This window comes from Limulus polyphemus, unplaced genomic scaffold (genome assembly GCF_000517525.1).
Source record: "Limulus polyphemus unplaced genomic scaffold, Limulus_polyphemus-2.1.2 Scaffold2306, whole genome shotgun sequence".
Lineage (NCBI taxonomy): Eukaryota > Metazoa > Arthropoda > Merostomata > Xiphosura > Limulidae > Limulus > Limulus polyphemus.
Window position 1 is genome coordinate 143,236 of NW_013667916.1, and position 19,979 is coordinate 163,214.

Here is a 19,979-nt window from a genome sequence, read left to right on the forward strand (position 1 = left end):
CCTAATTTAGCAGTGTAACACTAGAGGGAAGGCAACTAGTCATCACCACCCAGCGCCAATTCTTGGGCTACTCTTTTTTTCTAATATATTTAAGGTACACGTCTTATATGTTGTATTGTATGCATACTGCATTTATATATATATAAAGGTCGGATAGTTTTAAGGTAGCGTATGGTCACATAACCCTTTAAAGAGCCATACATTCAAATTCGCGGTCTTCATGTCATTCCATTCAAAATCAGTTGTCCTGTTGTCCTGCCACAATAATAAAATTTAAGCATTGAAGAACTTCTTGGTTGTTGTTGTTGTATATTTTAGCACAAAGTTGCACAATGGGCTACCTGCGCTCTGTATACTGTGGGGAATTGAATTCCAGATTGCAGCGTTGTAAGTCAATAACTTACCGCTAACCCACACGGGTACTTTTGCAAACGTACGTTTTACAGTTCGTAATCATAATAAAGTTGCAAACTGTAAATTTTGAGCTTTTTCACATAAATCAAATATATGCTTCATTCTAAAAGCATTACATAATGAATTGAATTCATTCTTAGTATTTTTAGGGCAAATGTGTTGAAATGCGTTGAGAAATATGTATATTAAAATTTTCGCGCAAAGTTACAAAAGAACTATCTTAGTATAACCATCTCTAATCTTAAACTGATTGATCAGAGTGTTAGTTTATTTTTGGAACAGAGCCACATTGGGCTATCTGCTGTGTTCATCGCGGAGAATCGAACCCCGGATTTTAGCATTGTAAGTCCATAAATTTATCGCAGTTCCACCGGGGAACAGTAATCGGAGGAATGCAGATAATCAAAAGCATCGCGGTTCTGTAGGAACAAGTCATGAACTATGAACCCTTGAACACAAAGTCCAAGAATTTTAGTCAATAAGTCATGCATATTTAAACATTTGAATGGTGTATTGCAATGAAAGTTTTGGTCGAGTGGTACTGGTTCATGTACTTATAGGAATATGCCTATCTGACAAATATGGCGAGCCAGATGCAGCTCTTAGGCTGCTAAATGTTTACTCCTGTCCTATATCGTACAATATGAGTGTCTGCTTGAAAAAACAAATGGCAATACTCTTGAAAAGTTCCCATATAAGGAACATCTCGTCTCTGATAAATACATTCCTTAGGCAAGATGAAATGATTGCAACTCAGCAAACTTGGCCGATACATCAGAAAAACGAGAATCAAAGGACTTAAGATAAATAAAAGGAGATCTGCAATTGAGCTTCTTCTACCTTAACCTCAATAAAGCCAAGAATGCATCAAGGATTAGCTTTGTGTTTTATTGACATTTATCTTGAAGATCCTGTTGGTTAGGGCTCGCAATTTGAGGATCGCGGGTTGGAATCTCTGTACCACCAAACATGCTCGCCCTTTCAGCCATGAGGGCGTTATAATGTGACGGTCAATCCCACTGTTCATTGGTAAAAGAGTAGCCCAAGAGTTGGCGATGGGTGGTGATGACTAGTTGCCTTCCCTCTAGTCTTTCACTACTAAATTAGGAACGGCTAGCGCAGATAGCCCTCGTGTATCTTTGCGCGATATTCAAAACAAACATACTCATTAATTCTACTGGGAATTAATGTCTCTAAGAATCATACAGAGTAGATAGAATAGTATTATTGAAAAGGTTTGTTTTCCTTGGACAAATGTGTGTCTATGCTCTGAAGAAGGGCATTGAAGAAGGGTGTCTGTAAGGAAAGATTATCCAGTTTAGAAGATGTTTTTTCCTGGGTGACAGACTTTTGCTGGTGCTGATCATGATGATCATTTAACTACAACCGTAGACACAAGGAGTAAAACTGTCATTATCTTGTGTACCTAGATCCGCCAACGAAGTTCTTCCTCTGAGTATGAGTCTCAGTGTATGAGATAGTCAGGTTTGACCGAGAATGATTGGGGTAGTCTCTATAGGATCCCTAGGCATTCACTTGTCAGAGCAGTGAAGCCCCTACTCTGGTCAATGCCACCCACATCTGGATGAAAAATATGGGAATGCCATTGATGAAAGACATTCACCAAGAAAAACTATTTTGCCAGAAGGCAAGACAATGGGAATGAGCTTGTGAAGGTGGTAATCTGTATGACAGTGGAGAGCCTCTGTATGATGGGAGGATTACTGCTGGGGTAACTACAGATTAAGAAGCAGCCAGGAGTTGTACGAGAGTGATGTGCGAGCTACCTCCAGTAACACACCGTTCTGCAATCCTAGAGTCCCGGCACCAACCTACTCCATTACACCCCTAATACAATGGACTGTACTGTCCAATATGCACTGTAAGTCAGTAAGGAAGATTCTTACACCAAAACTAGATTCCTCTCCCCAATGGTTAAGTGTGTGTCAAAGAGGCTTGAACCAATTCTTGGAGCATTTTAAGTAGATCACAATCTGGAATAGAAAAAGTTGGGAGTAGGTGATACGACACCTAAGTACGTGCAAGACATCGAAAAGCTACGACCTTATGTTACAAATGAACCTTTAATGCCCTTATTTGACAACAAGTCAGAGTTCAGGACCGACAAGATAGAGGAAGATGAGAATAATGTTTTGAAGCATGTTAGCTTAGCTGATGAGGACGAAAATGCTGAGCATGCTTACCTAGTAGTAGGCAAATGATTAAGCACTTGAAGATATGTGAAACGTTCAGGACAGAACAGCAGCTAGGACAATCATTTGGTAGAGAAAATAGGGACTAAAATGGTTTCGCGGCCCTTACTTTCCGAACTATTGAGTGGTGTTGTCTGAAAAAAGTTTATGTACTACACTTTATGACTACCATTTGATTATTAACAGCTAGAAAAGTCGTTTGGCTGAGAAACCAGTGAATGACAAGACGTTTTGACTCTTGCTTTCTGACCTATGAGACAGTATCGTATGACAAAATGTATGGACAGCATTTTGTAACTAACACTCGATTGTCACAGTTTAGGATGTCTGGTGTTTGTAGATGTAAAAATCTAGAGCATTGAATAAATATAGGTTTTTGCTAGGAGTACAAAAAATTAATTCGAAGGAGCACTGTGATCTTTTCTTTCCAAGCTGTTAAATGATTTTTGACAGCAAAATGATTGGCCAACATTTTGCGAGAATCACTCACCCTACCTGGCAGAATATTGAAATGCCCCAGAATAGACCATTCACCGTGGACTGTTGTATTTAGCCAAGGCTGTTTTGTGTGTTTATTGATATACAAGGTAACAACGGCATGAATACTAATTTTAACAGTGGGAATACTAGCTAAAAAGTCTACGTTTGACTAAATTCTGCTGGTAATTATTTATCTAAATATTTCTAAGAATCTGTTGAGTTTCACTATTCATAGATGGTAGCACATTACCAAACTATAGCTGTAGACGTATAGTCTATGGATTTAGCTGAAGTTATTTGCCACAAACCTGAGGTGGTCTATCAACAGATATTGTGGAATTCTTAAGTAAAAAGTTATATACAAATGAGTCCCAACGAAAGAAATGCTAAGATCTAACTGACAGTGAGTCACTGAAGTTTGAATAATGACAAACATATCATTACAGTGTGAGAATTGACACATGTTGGAGACGAATTTTGAGATGTAATAGCAAGTATAGCTTATGTGGTTCAATACAAGGAAAATATAACGTTGTCGAAATGGTGTATTTAAGTGTTTTACACTCACAAAAAGAAACCTATCATTCTATAGGTATTTGAAGAACTTGTAGCATTCCGCGACAATTGTTTAAACAACTCTATTCAGTTAAATAACGTTGTATTCTCCAACACAGCTGAACTTAAAATAATACTGTTTATTTGACTGAATATTTTGCATCAGTTAATCCAACAATAAATTACTTGGACTCCACTGCACGAAGATGAATAGGCTGTCGAAAAGGACAAGACTGACCCCACTACAAATATTCAAAATACACACATGACCACTCCGAGAGCAGAGAAGTTATGCATCTCTAACTTTAATCACTCAAACACAAGACTGCAAAACGACCACTCTAAATTCTCATACGAAAGTTGAGCTAGCAATATGTGAAGATCACCTTGCACTAATTATCTGTCAAATATTATCATAAGAACACGGAGATAATGAAAGGTTGGTGCTCTCTGAAAATGTTTTTGCAATCTCAAGATACAGGTTGGTAGGGTTGAATACTCAAGTGTTACAAACAACTATTATCTGAAAATATTGCATAAAAGTTTGAATATTATAGACATTTTAGAAAGACGAGCAATATAAATATAAAAATATATCTGTGAGGTGTTGCACACTCATACATGGCGTTTTACACAAAATCATTCATGGGTGTTGTATAACACCAAATAAACCAATAAAAATGGGAGATACGTATTATGTCATTTATATAACAGGATAATAGGCGTAATCAAAATACAGATTACAACAAAATTGTAAATGATCTCTTTAAAAAATATTATTGATTAATATTTAACTATGAAGGATAAGTAAAATAAATTAAATGCTTATCAGAAAAAAAAAATGTGTCAGCAGTTTGAACATCGTCTTCAAACAACTATAGATAGGGCTTCCAGCGATTCATATGAATGTTATGATAGCTTTGATTTGAATGTCTAGCTGGCTCCCCGGTGGTTTTGAGTCAGCAGTAATTCTGAGGGCTTATAATTATAAAAGTCGGATTTGGATACCCCCAGTGATAGCACATTGTGCAGCTTTGCGCTTAACAACAGACAAACAAAATGTATAGTTATTTATTAAGAACAAATATATTACACAAGCTCCGGATTAACATTAATGTTTTAAACTCTCCTCGTTATTTTACTGACCTCTTTTGGTAGCCTGTTGAACTAAATGATGAACCATAGCGTCAGTGAGAAATATTCTTAGCTTTTCTAACATACACTTGATTTCACTGGCGTTTACTCGTCCATCTTTATTCTTATCTAAAAGGTCAAACGCTGCCTTGAGCTCTGGATGTATGAAAGAAAAGTATTAATTATCATAGATATACAGATGATTTATTGATAGGTTGAATCTGTTGGACTAATCTACAATATTTATTTAACGTATTATCATAACATATCCTGTTAGTAATACATTAGTAAAACAGAATACATTAAATCTACTTTCCTTCCTAAATTATACTCGAAAGGATAACGTGTCTCTTGTCTATTCAAACTAAAACGTTAACCAACGTCTTCCAACATGTAAATATTCGAAAATATAAAACAGAAGAAATTATGGTTATGTTATCACCTAAAACTATGGAATATAAAATAACAATAACAGTAGAAAAATATGAAAATATCTCAATCAGGTTTTTATCTCCACATTCAATATTTACTGAACACGTTTTGAAGCAAACTGTTATTTTACGAGAACAAAGTTTAAAAAATACTGTAAGTTATGAATAACGTGTACAATAATAAGTCTGCTATCATCACACTGAATATGAAATACAGTAAATTAACAAAATCAAAATCATTGAAAAATATTTGTAATAACTTTCCAGCAATAATGAATAGTTAATTACAAGGACAAGCAGGTTTTCAAGAAAGTGGTTGAAATCTTTCTTACTAAATACTGATCGTAAAGATAAAGACTTTAATTGTTGTATATTTTTACCAATAATTTACCAATTTTATGAACTTAAAACAGAAGACGACAATGTTGTGTTCAAATAATTCCAATGGTGATACGAGGTAAGAAAATATAAAGTGTTTACGCCCAACCAGTCAACCTCTGATCTTTGCTTTTTTTGCGTCAGAAACGGCATAGTGAGCACCTACGTACAAGTAAAACAAAAATTGCTTCAAGAGACGATTTATAGCAAGTGGGTATACGATTACTCGATATAATTTTATTAATACTGTTATTACTTGTTAATAATAGCATTTACTTCTGTTAATTGTAGCTAAATATTGTAAGTTATAAATGCTGAGTTTAGTTTTACTACTTATTGCTACGACTTTGTTGTTTTTATAAATCGTTAAGTGGGCGTCAAAAACAAAAGAAAAGAAGAAAAATAAATCGAAAATAAATGTTTTTCGTGCTAAATGACTAAATAAGAGAGTAAAAATGAATAAGGCCAGAGAATAACGGAAAATTGAAAGAAGGTTTAGTACAGGAAATCTTGCCCAGGACTTTTCAGGGCCTTACTGTGCCACTGGTAGATGTCAATTTTTCTGGAAAGTTCTCTCCAATCAGATCGTTTTCGGTTAATGGCGCATGACTTAAGGGTGACGTCGCTATGTATCACACGTTTGTTTTTGTCAACCAAATAATTGTGTTCGAATCAAGGGATTTTTAAAATTCAATAACAAACATTTGTCGCACGTTTATGAAACATATAAACGAAAGATTTCTACGGATACATCTTTTGTTCAGAATGTAATAAGTTTGTGGTGAGTTTGCACTTATTTTGTTCGTTTTCCTGCTTGATTTGTTTTACACCTTAGAGGCTAAGTGATGAATCAGATTGATGACGACAAACGATCGCTGTTTTTTACATGAAACACTTTAATTTGGCTCCTTGGGCAGTGTGAAAAAAAGTGATAACATTTGTAAGTATTGAGTTTGAATAGGAAGTGTTGCGCAGTTTGTTGACAATATTGAGAATATTTTTCAAATATGTCATCTTTCAAACCACCGGGTACTCAGAACAGGAAGAAAAACTCAAAATAATAAAAATTTAAAAGCTTTACGCGAATCTTTTCTAATGAAATTTCAAGATCCCTCACAATGATGTAGGTGAAGTTATCAGCGTCACTGATCTCTATACCAGACTGGGTTACGCACTGACTAGTGTCACCACGGTAGCCATATTATTGGTCCCTAAATGATCGAGTGTAACCCCATTAATGACAAGGGTACTTAACTAATGGAAATGAAGGTTGAATACTTTGTAATCATTTCATTCTTTCAGTTTTGGAAATCTAAGTTTTTACGGTATTTCTCGTTACTTCACAATGTATATTTTAATATATTTACAAGATAAATAAAAAATTAGGAATTTCAAAACCTACAAATAGAGATCGTAAAAAAAAGTAAAGAAACAAGGTTGGAGATACTGTAGACATTAATTATTCAAACTAAAAACCTCTATTTTGACTCCATGTTGTTACCTAGAATTACATTTGGTGGAGTCAAAATAGAGACTTGAAGTTTGAGTAAATAATGTCTACAATAGTTTCATTCTTGTTTCCTTACTTTTTTACGATCCCTATTTGCAGGTTTTAAAGTTCCCAATTTTTAATTTATCTTGTTTGCTGGTTTTTTATGCTCAACTATGGACAAAGGATTACTTGATATGGTAGCTAACTTTATACATTGTAATAATAATAAACATAGCTTGTAGCTAGCTGATACGGTTCATGATGATTTACTGTAGCTATTGACTACTTGATCGCATTAGTTCGAGATGTAAAGTGTTAAACTGCAGCTGGAGATTGTCACGGAGATTTGTTTGAGAATATAGTGAGCATTTATAGTTCTTGTGTAACTAACTTCTCTATAAATAATGCATAGCAATGGGTAAATATATGCCTAGGCTAAGACAAAAAGACCACTAAGCGCGAAAAAAATACTATTAGAAAAGTAGCCTTTTAAAATAAAGCGTATAAGTCTAAAACATCGCTTTAAATAAACGTTTGTGTCTTTTAAAGTAATTATTCTACGAAAGTGTGTAATACAATTTAATATTGAGTGTATTGATTTTTTTTTTACTCCTTCACTTCAAACATAATGTAGTGGTTGGCTTCCTAAAAGACACCAATTGTATAATGTACAAAGCATTGAGTATTTACATGTTATGGTCATCTAATGTTCATCTATTATTGGCTGATAATTCTTGTTTCACCCTGTATATAAGCTTTTTAAAGAAACACTAGAATTTTGATGTTTTTAGCTTGTGTAAAATACTGAAAAAACAAATCTACTTTTCAATACCCGTACGACCTTCGCAGTACCTTCGCAAAGCGCAGTACCAGTACCTCACCTCCTGGGATGGATCTCCACCAAATTTGGTATGGAAGTTCATTGGTTCTGTGGGAAGATACATAGAAATTATCAATTTTGCATTTTGAGTTTTGCGGTTTTTTGTGGGCGTTTTTGCATTTTTTTTTGCCACTACTTCACCCCCTGTTAATGGATCTTCACCAAATTTGGCATGAAGGTTTGTTGGGTCGATATGGAGATACATGCAAACTTGCGGTTTCACATTTTGTGTTTTACAGTTTTTATGGCCGTTTTTGAGTTTTTTGACAATTACATGTAAGGGAAGAAACTTTTCATGTCCTAAGATAACCTTTCATTAATCATGAAATTACATAACTTCCGTCCAGGGGACGGATACTCCAGTTAGTTGTTAATAATAAAGTGAAAATTTTCGGTATATAGTACTGTGCAAAAGTGTTCGAATAAAGTCAAAAATTAGATTTCAGACTATTTTCTAAGAACAATTGAAAGTAAGTCACAAGTGAAGCATCAACATTTTATTGATATTCATACTTAGTACAACAGAAACTCAGTGGAAGTGCATGAGTTCAGCAAACAGTTAATATTTTGTGTGTGTCCTCCTTTTGCTTTAATAACTGCAGACAGTCTTTCAGACATTGTTGCAACATATTTAATCCAAGTGTCCTTTGGGATTTTACTTCAAATGTCTCTAATGCACTCCATAAAATTTCTCTGGAAGTAACTTTTGATTTGTCAAGTTTTTGATCTATCAAATTCCAGATCTGCTCAATTGGGTTGATACTGGGGCTCTGTGGGGGCCATTGCATCATTTGAATGAGTACAGGAGCTTCTTTCTTAGCTAAGTAATTTCTGCATAGGTTGGATGAATGTTTGTGAGCATTATCTTCTTGGTAGTAGAATCATTTACCAATAATACGCAAACCACTGGGTATACCATGACGGATCAGTATCTGATGGTACTTGTGCTGATTCATTATTCCATCTATTTTGGAAATATCTCCTGTCGCATCAGCAGAAATTCACCCCAAACCATGCTTTATGGTAGGTGCTATGCATTGAGGTAAGTATCTTTCTTCCCTTGGACGTACAACCTACGCTTTCAACCAAATATTTCAAACATGGACTCGTCCGTCCATAACACTCTTTTCCAATCATCAACAGTTCAGTTTTTGTAATTTGTTTAGCAAATTTCAGTCTCTTGACAATATTTGGAGATCAAAGTAAATGTTTTTTAATTGTTATACGACCAAATATTCCATTCTCGTTGCGTCTTCTTGATACTATAGATCTGGACACTTTTCTGTTATTTGGTACATGGTTATTTATCTCATTCTTGAGATCAGTGGCAGTCTTCCTTCTATCCCGAAGGCTGCATAAACGAAAATACTTAACATCAGTATCATTAAGTTCAGGTGTTCTCTTCGTTTCCGAGTTTCCAATTTACCTGTCCCGGTCTCACGACCTAGGGTGTACTTGAGAGTGTTGGGGAGCATTTCAGGTTTGTAGCAATTTGTCTGAGAGGCCAACCAGCATCACGTAAAGCGTTTATGCGAACTCTCTGTTCTACTGACAGTTCTCTACGCTTTTGAGGCCGTGGTATGACAACAAAATTAATATTTAGTGTTAAACACTGTTTTCTTTCAAGGTTTATCTGTGGAATGCTATTAAATTGATTTCTTCTAGCATATATCAGTACCATATGCAGGCTTCTTGCTAGCTTATTTCTATATAGTTAAGACACTGAATGGGGTATCTAACAGTTACTTCAGACCCTAAATTTGATCAGTATGTTCTTTAAAGCAGAACCCTTGTGACATGCCATTGGTACAATTATATGGGAATTCTAAAGAATGATAAGTATTCTCACCCTGGCTCATTAAACTCTCAACAGGGATCAGTGAAGCATTACCATAGTGTTTAAATTTACACTCTGTAATGGCATGGAAGAATTAGTCCCATAAAATAGAAAGAATGACAAAATATTCTTTTGTCCTAACACTTTTGCACAGTACTGCAAATTCATAAGAACTATAGTAAAGTAGAAAGTACAGTATAAACACAACGCAAGTGTTAATACTGAAATAGCACAAATATGTAGTTTATTGTTTATCAATACAGCATAACATTGTTATTTTAAACTAGCTGGAGTACTCGTTCCCTGGACAGAAGTTATGTAAATTTATGGTTAATGAAAGGTTATCTTAGGACATGGAAAGTTGCTTCCCTTATATGTAGTTTTAAAGAAACGCCCATAAAAACTGCAAAACGCAAAATGCAAAACTGAAAATTTCTATGTATCTCTCCATGGGCCCAATGAACTCCCCATACCAAATTTGATGAAGTTCCATCCACAGCAGGTGAAGTAGTGATAAAAAGACACCCATAAAAACCGCAAAACGCAAAATGCAAAACTGCAATTTTCTGCGTGTCTCTCCATGGACACAATTAACCTATATACCAATTTTGGTAAAGATCCATCCACACCATGCGAAGTAGTTACATGGACATACAACAGACAGTACTATTATATTTATATAGATATAAAATATATAGACAAGCAAGCTAATAAAGTACATGCAATAATGAGTTAGCTTAATTACCCGCTGTGAACACAGAAGATAGCCCAGTATGGCTTTGCTATAAAACAAACACACTGAGTTAGTTTAAGTTAAACTACAATATTCATATGTATTTTTTACATTTAATGTCACAAGTTATAAGACAATTAGTTGACAAACGTGCTGTGAAGCAGCACTATATGCACTTTGGATGTTGTACAAACATTTTTATACTTCATACAATTTTAAACTACTGATATTTAAATAAAATGAATCTAGAAAGCTGATTTTTCCCACATTTCTCTTCTGCAGTTTTCCGGATTGTTTTTTAGCAAGATGATGCTTGTGTATTTTTATATAACACATAATTAAACTTTATAAAATTTTAAACATTGTTATATTCTGGTGTGAAATCAACTATATGTCCCCTAAACAAGACAAAACTTTATCTAAAACTACTTTTTTCGAAACAGTAATATGTATTCCAAGGCTAATTGTACTTGCTTGAGGAAGTTCACCTATATTACCAAACACCTCTATTTTTTCTGTGTTGTAAAAATGACAAGTTTATAGAACTTTCATCTGTGAAGACCTCCAAAATATCTGTACAATGCATTATTTTTTGTGCCATTTTGATTGCATAACCAGCCATGTATTCTGTAGCTGGTTCTTTATATGGAGAAAGGGGCGATAAATTTGGTTCATCTTTGTAATCATGATTATCCTGAATAGCCAAATATACTTCAAGATTATACCTGCATATCACACACATGTCTAACCAATAGGAAGTAATATGTGAGCTTTTGTGACATGTGAAATTGATGTTTCATCATGGACAGTGCAGTTTCGATCTGTTTTATACGCAGCTGTGAACTGTCCAATAGTAGGATTGTTATTGCAACCGCGAGATGACCTAACAGTAGTAATGAAAGCGTTCTAAGAAATCCTGACATTATATGTCAAAAGATACTTGAAGATGATGACGCTAAAGTTTGAAATAGTTGTTACACAGAAATGATTGCAGTTAGAAACTAATAAATGATGTTTTACGTCGAGTTGCTTATATCCTTTGCCCGATTATGCTTGTTAAGTGAAAATATAACATTCTGTTTCTTCTAGTAAAGGCTTCAAAAATAACTCATTGGACATTCTCGTTGAACTTTTGTAATGTTTAGCCCATAGATCTATGGAGTTGAACAAATCAAAGAGTCTATCAAATGTCCTTATAGATTTAACTGTAAGCTCACTTCCCTTAAATTTTGTTACAAAATTCTATGGCATCTACCACCTTTGAATTTAAAGTTTGTACTGCAAAATTAACTTTCATTTATTGCTTCTGCCATGGAAAGTGTGTTGACCTTGATTTGTTTCCTAGATGTAAACCTTCTTGTATTAACAGTTTGTGCAAATCAGTAATTAACTACCATTTAAAATTTTCTCGTGTGCACAAGTGTTTCCAATGAGCTTTAGCACGTAGCATTTATCAAGTATGACACAACTTTTGTATTTTTCATTGTTTGAGTGAAAAATCATAGCTGCAAGTTTTCTGGCGACATATTGATACCTAATTATCTTAACTTGGAGAAGTGGCAACTTGGACCATCACAAACAAATGACATGGTTATAGTCTCAACATCTGAAAATCTTTGTATGCATATTCTCAACAAGTTTGCTCATTCTTGTTCTGTCATTACCACACCATTAATAAAGAAATAGCCAACAGGCGCCTTCCATTTACTGTTTAGAGAAACAACCATAAACACCAAATACACCTCTGGCAAGAGGATTACACCAATTGCAACATAATCAAGAAGTTTCTTTCCATCCCACTTCTCATGTTTTCTTATGGTCACTTCATCTAGCAGTTAAAGCACAAATAATTTTGTTGGTTCCTTCTTTTCCTTTTTTGTTGCCACTTGTTATGATGCATTAAATGCTTCATGCTTCTTGTACAAAACCTGGTGCTCCATTGATGCTTTGATACCACTTTCGAAAAACAAATGAAAACGTACAGCAAGACTGAAAATACGTCCTACAAATTTGTAGGATTTAGTGGAGTAAAATGCATTGTCAAGGCAAAAGACCCCAAAAGCGGAGGATGTGTTTTGCGAGTCAATTCCTTTTTCTTATAATAAGCAATACCCTTTTAAAGATTTCTAAAGGGGTATAAGCAAAGGTGCTGTTCAACACATCAATACCACTGATGGACATTAAATTTTCCTTATTTTTAGAGCTTGGACAATTATATTAACCACTTGTTTCAAACGCTTGTTCTTTCGTTTTGAAAAACTTTAATATTTTCTCAACTGTTTTCAAATTATCAACTATTCTGTCCATTTTTCTTTTTGTGATTGTTGGACTATCACACATATTGTAGCTATGATCTAGAAATAGATGATCTTTCTCTCTACAGATGTACTTGAGGTAACTGAATCTGGAACAACATTGTCAAGTGTGCTTCAGTTGATTTACTTTATGTAAGCAAACTGCAAATAAATCACAACATATAATTGAGTCAATAACTTACTAAAGTCATTTATGTTTTTCCTTTTTAAATAAGTACTTCATTACATGGAAAGCCTGTTTTATTTCTTGAGTATTTTAATTATTATCGCACTTCTTTCTAACTATTAACTTCATGTAACTTCAGACTGACACAAAACTATACAGCTGAAGCTCAACAGAAGTTTTCTCAGAATGAACACTCTACCCAGTATGAATAATTATAACAACATATTCCTAAGTCATAATGATAATATACCTTTTGTAGGTGCTGATAAAACTAAAATACAGTGGTAAAGTATTATTTCTCAGACGAATATTTGAATCTGTTTTATAAAAACATTCTGCTTCAAAATGTTCAGAGCGCAACCTGGCGGCTTTTGTTGGATACCATTTAGCTCATTAAATATTTACAGTCCACTTTTTCCACAGATCGGGCTGCCTCCATCGAAATCTATATGGAATTTGAAAATGCATGAAATCGATTGAGTTGACAATAAACACATCATAATAAATCTAAAACAAGTCCGAGCTTAAAAACGAAAGTTATATGTGTTCAAGAGTCCAAGTTAGCCCTTATAAGTCTCATTACTACCATTAGGCCTTAAGTTACTACATCTAACAATTTAATGTGTTGGTAGTGGCTTATCTATTCGTTTTGATTTATTTACTGGAAAGGAAACACACAAAAAACATACAGTTACCAGTGAAAAACACAGGACAAGCTCTTGGCCTATTGTTACAGTTCCGTGTACCACACATTGGTATTTTTACATTAGATACAGAGTATAACTTGAAAACTCTACACTACATCTTAGCAAATAGATGACTTCGCATGAACATACCACTGCTTAATCCAATTCAGTATAGAGATCAATAGATAGTTCCAAAGAAACTGAAACACGAAACTGTAGAAAATTCTTCCTTTGTTATCTATCAATACTATATGTGTGTAATGAGATTTAAAATAGCAATTCAAAATAATATTTTATATTTACCCGAATATGTGATATTTTGATATTTCTTAAAGTTGTAACACCCTTTAAGTGCTTAAAATAATATATAAAAATGTTAAGACTTTAGTTGTATATATTTTTATATCTTTTACGATCCAGGTTTTTTTTCGAAGTTATTAAAAGTACAGTTTATATAAGTTGGATAGTTGGATATTAATATGTAGCTGAACCAAAGACGAAAAACTAATCCTGTAGGTGATATTCTTCAGTAAGTACCGACTATATTTGCAGTGGAGACTATTGAAAGTGCTGAAGGATTTGTAGAGGACATACGTCACGAAATTCATACTGATATCGACGCTCCTGTTTTTGAAACTGGAGATCAAAAGAACGTAGATCAAATAATGGGAAAATTATCCAAGAGATGACAACAATAGGAGCGTTTAGAACGTGCATTATAAGAGGATATTTTCAAAAGTGAAGGAATTACATGGTTGTTGTGTTCGGAAGGAAAACTTTATGTATTTCTTTTGTTGCATATTATATGTCAAAACAACATTTTCTGATCATAAAGGAAATAATGGCCGATGACGCATTTCACCTGTCTTGAAACGGCATGAAAGCTCAGAAGGGCATTCTTTGTTATAAAAATATTGATTTGTTGCGTAACAAAAGTGTTGATTCTTAGAGCCAACAGATGATTGCTTGAAACTATCCAGTAGCGCAATGTCATGAAACATCTGATTATTACTTTGAAAAACCTGGAAGAAAACAGCTGAGCTCTGCGTGGTTCAAATTAAATCTTATATCAAACTGGGAACTTCTTGGGACTTCTACAACAGTACTTCTTAAAAAAACAATTCGATAGTATAATATTAAGTATCTTCAACGATATGCATGAGTAATCTAGTGAAAAATATCCAAAACGAGTTGCTTCAATTACAGAGATACAAAGTGAATTCAGGAAATCTAAAACGTTTGGGGAAGCCAAGTCTTTTAATTGATTTTAGATTGTGCATCCGACACTAGTCGAGCAAGAACAACTATACACTAAAAACAATGAAACGTAGAGTTTTTCAGCGAGGCTGATGTTGTTTTAATAAATGATTGTACACTTTTTAATGTTGTGGGATTTTTAGTTTATGGAGAAGTACCGTATTTCACCATACTTAAGAACAACTGTATTTTACATTGTAAGACATTGCATGTGCGCGTAATATCGAGGTTCTAGAATGGTTTCTTGACGTTGCAGAAGATAAAAAGTGTACAGGATATTAAACTCAAAATTACTTATGCTCTATTCATAGATAATGGATAGATAATGTTTGATGTAAATTTAACGTTTTTGTGTTTTATGGATGCTATAAAGTCATCTGTGGACAGTGTCATTATTTGGCATTTGATAGTGCATTTGTGCTTTATTTGCTGCTTCTAAGAATAGATGGCAAATATTTAAAGAGCAAATAGGTTGTGACAATAATCACAAATTATTAAGCAATTCTTGCAGTGGGACATATAGTCAAGCCACTCAAACTGGGAATTAGAAGTTCATGATTGGCTTTACTGTTTCTATCGAAGTTTGATTTCGCATCAATACAACAAACAAATTGATGCAATCCGAAATATCAAACATTCCCCCGGAAGTTCAGCTCCTCAACACTACTTAGCGATATCTCGAAATGTTCCTGGAAAAGTGAATTTGAAATGCAAAGTTCGCTGTAGTTAAATTGGCAGTGCTGGGACTGTTGCCCGGAATCAAGGTAAATTAGGTTTAGTTTCTATGCAAGAAGTAACACTCTGATTATGAACACTAAAATAGAACTCTGAAGACCTGGAGGAAAACTAGAGCGTAGAATTATTTCTGCCTGTATCAGACACAATACAGATATCACCCTAGGCCCTGTCTCTAAAAGAAATCAGCAGCTATTACATCATGTTAGAAACTGTAAGTTCATATACAAAACCAAATAACTACCAGAAAGAGCATCCGCAGTGAGCTACAGTTGCTACTGGTAAGCAGTGACGTTTCAGACATTAGCTGACTGTAACTATGTGAAGAACTAAATTTCCTGCATGGTTTACCTCCTCATCCTATTCTGACAAAATATAATCTAGGACTGCCTTTTATTGCATAAACACCACACAGCGACGTTTATACAAATGTGTGATTTGCAATGTGTGTCGTTTTGACATCGTCGAAAGAAAATTTCCTAAATAAAGCATACCTGTGATATAGCATTAGTCTCAGTATAATTTCAGCCGAACACGATATCGCCTCCAGAACTAACAGCAGTGATCTTACGGACGAGTTTTCAACAACAAAGTTTTACAAAGCAAGCCTGTAAATTGTGCAATACAAGCTTGAATGTGTGGAATACAGAACTGAAGACCTGCATTCTATATTCATATGGTAATTGTACTGACGCCAGTGTGAAGTTTGGAAGGGAAGAGAGGTTTGTATTTCTATTAATCGTTTTCATGTCTTTAGAATAACTAGGCTGGTTTCAATGCATTTTTATGTTCACCCGAACAATCACTAGACGGCAGATGATAGTGAAATAAATGGACAGTCACGCACAGAAATATGTAAGTTATATAAATACTAGATATGATGACAAGATATCCTAAGTTTTAGGAATATTTTCTATTTAAGGGTTACTTAATATTCTTCTTAATTTCTTACACATTTTTAATTGAATCATGTTTTTTTGAGAATATAATAGTGAACTTGGGATCACTTCTTCCAATTTTATAATAATTTAAGCTTACATTTTTTTCACCCAGTTGCTGTAGCGTCGAACAGGTACATTATTCAACAAATTAGTAGGCCTATTCTTCAACTATTTAAACATCATTAGGTCCGATTTATGTCAGGCTAAATACGTATTTTTTTTCCTCAAAAAATTACATATTTATATGTTTATTATATTACATTATATGCCTATCATATTATATATTCATTATAATATATTAAATAGATAAGAACCAAGCTCGTAAGCCGTTCACAAGCGTAAGCCCGCCCCCCTCTCAGTGGCAGCAAGTAAGTCTGCGGACTTACAAAGCTAAAAACCGGGTTTCAATACCCGTGGTGGGTAGAGCACAGATAGCCCACTCTGTAGCTTTGTGCTTAATTCCAAATAAACGATCACAAGCGTAGGAACCTATTAGCTTAGTACTTTTTTTATGCGTAAACACAAACACATATGTGCATGAAAAGTAGAAACTGTATAGACTAACTAAGCTAATAGGTTCCTACGCTTATGATCTGGCGTACTTTGTTAAACCTTTATAGCTATTGTTCTCAATGATTTTAGTTGAACATATTAATATCATATTTCCCGTGAGTATTCTAAATCACTTCTTGTTATCTTGATAATACAATAATTAACAACAATTAATTTGCATAATTTGTGTTATTATATACCGGATTGTTGATGCTAGGCTGGGCTTGCGTTTGTTTGCCCTGTTGCTATAGAGTCGAGAAGCGTTTAACAGTCTTGATCTCCACTTCTTTATATCAAAACACAATTATTTCTTATTTACATTAGAAATTTGATGTAACATAATTGTACACAATAATAATTAGTTAATTAATTAGTAACTAAATAAAATACAAATACAGTAAAATTGCTGCTGCCCGTCTTCTTCTCTGTGGTAGGTAGTCTGAAATTAGGAATGGCGCCACGTTACCTGAACTATGAACTGGCAAGTGTGGTGCGATAAAACTCCACAACTGGGAGGAGAACCTGACCCCCCTTCCCAACACACACACACACACAAAGCGATAAATCTGCAGGCTTAGACGCTGAAAATCAGGTTTCGATATCCGTGATGGGCAGAGCACAGACAGCCCATTGTGTAGCTTTGTGCTCAACAACAGCTAAATCATGGAGAATCTATGCTTTGGTCAGGGCTAAAAGCTTGTCTAACGTGTAACCCTAACCGTATACACTATTATTAAAATTTTAGGACTAACACTAAGCAGGCTAATATAATAGAAACATAAAATCAAGTAAATAAAAAATAATTAATCTTAGTTATCATAAGTTCAATATAATGTACTGTAATATAAAAAATATATTTTGATTTTCCTGACTTCAAACCGTATAGCCACTAATACACAAGGGAAGATCTAGGGAAAGAAAATTTTGCAGTATATAAGAAAAGTACTCGGTGCGACAGTGTTATATATTGATTAATGCTGGAAACGAATTTATCTAGTTTTTGTTAGCGAGAAATTCTCAATCAAATAAAAGACATATTGTCTTGGAGCACAAGGTATTATCTAGAATTAATTTTAATTGGTTTGTATAAAACTTTAAATTTTAGTGAGTTTATGTCAATGATTTAAATTTTTATTAATTTAGTTTTTGCCATATAGCTTTAGGTAGAGTTTCTAAAACATTGAAATCAGAATTATGGTAATGTAACCAGAATCTCTTCAGTTATCTTGAATAATAACCCATAATTATTTCATTTTTAAGTTGCTTATACTACACAAGTAGCGTCGTCAATCGTTTACTAATATGTATATATATGTTTGCCGACGTTTTCGTGGCTTGTTGCCCATTACTAACTTTTTACCATTTTAAGTTTTCACCTGTCCATCAATAAACTTAATGTGGTTCTCAATACTATTCACCTCATAAATAAAGGCAGATAACTCACGATAAGTTTTATTTCTTCTGGCTAGCGAACAAAATAATTCATATTATCATGATAACCCATCATATTTTGGACTCTTCTGGTTCTGGCAAGCCTTTCAAACTAGTTCTTTTTAACCACCTTACAATGAATTTGTTGATTTTTATATCGTCTGCTACCGATAAGCATAAAACTTTATTTTATTTAAGCTATAGTAGTTTTTATAGTAGTTTTAATGCTTAATTTTAAGCAAAATAGAAATTACTTAGCTTCTGTGGAGATCACACGTTTCCATGTATGTGCAGTGTAAGACACTTATGTTTAACTTATAGGTTTAATTGCTCTGTTTGGTTTTCAAATTATTTGAATAATAACCATCGTAAAACTACCGGATCCTCTGGTAATTGTTTAACCCTATCTGGACGGATCACATGTCAAAGGCCATGTCATCGCATTTGCTGACTTGCATTCAAAATTTTATTGAACTACTATTTTATGAATCTACGTCAATAAGTTTGGAATCAAATTGTAGATTATAATTAAAATTTTAGTATTATATCTTAATTAATTTCTTAATTCAAAAGTAAATATTAAAAAACACAGCTAAACATCGGTTTTTGTGTGTCACGTGGTATGTTGAATGCATCACTGGTTCAAATTAGATGTTTGTGATGTCAAAATCCAAGATCTACAGGTTCGTACGAATTAGGAACTCAAACTACCGATATTGACAAGCTAGAATACAAAATAAAAACGTCTTATCTTTTATATTTGCTAAGATACTGCTCCTGTACTAAATCAAACACAGCCCCCCCGCCCATTTTCGGGAACGGTCCCTTATATATACTTATTTCTATATATGACATGAATAACTAATCAAAAGCTCAGAATGTCCCCTAATGGTTTTATCAGCCATTTTGACGTGTTATTGTGCTAATTTCATTCTTTTCACACAAACTTTCAAACGATGAGGTAAATCTTTAGTGAGCTCGAAATTTTTTAAGACCCAAATACAGCTTAGTTACTACGCTTGATAAATTATAATGGAATTCTATGGTATTGATATACTAATTTATAATAACTTATTACTTATAATAATAACTTCTGCATTGTTAGCCAGGCACAGCTGGAAGGTCAGTATAATAATATACACTGAGTGGTCACTAGTAAATAAACACCTAATTTTTCGTCATTTAACTGATTTATGCTAACTAATTTGTGTTCACAGAGCACAATATAAATGAAAAATTGTCCGCACACTAATTATCTTGTGCTACAACATGCCTTTTCATCTCTCGAATTACTTGCTGGGTTTTCCCAGTCTGGAACATGGTCCTAACGTTCCATGTTCCGATCTTAG

General features: G+C 34.0%; 1 protein-coding gene across 3 annotated transcripts in view; it reads right to left on the reverse strand.

Annotated features, from left to right (window-relative positions):
- The window catches only part of LOC106466573 (calcium-binding protein E63-1-like), a 49,534-nt gene that overhangs the window by 6,325 nt on the left and 23,230 nt on the right, over nucleotides 1-19,979 (reverse strand). For all 3 annotated transcript variants that reach the window (XR_002612242.1, XR_002612241.1, XM_013926866.2), the window contains exon 4: nucleotides 4,809-4,952. Coding sequence is in view for 1 of the 3 variants with exons in the window: in XM_013926866.2 (XP_013782320.1) it covers nucleotides 4,809-4,952 (144 nt within the window). In the remaining 2 variants the exon portion in view is untranslated. The remainder of the gene's footprint in view (nucleotides 1-4,808; nucleotides 4,953-19,979) is intronic.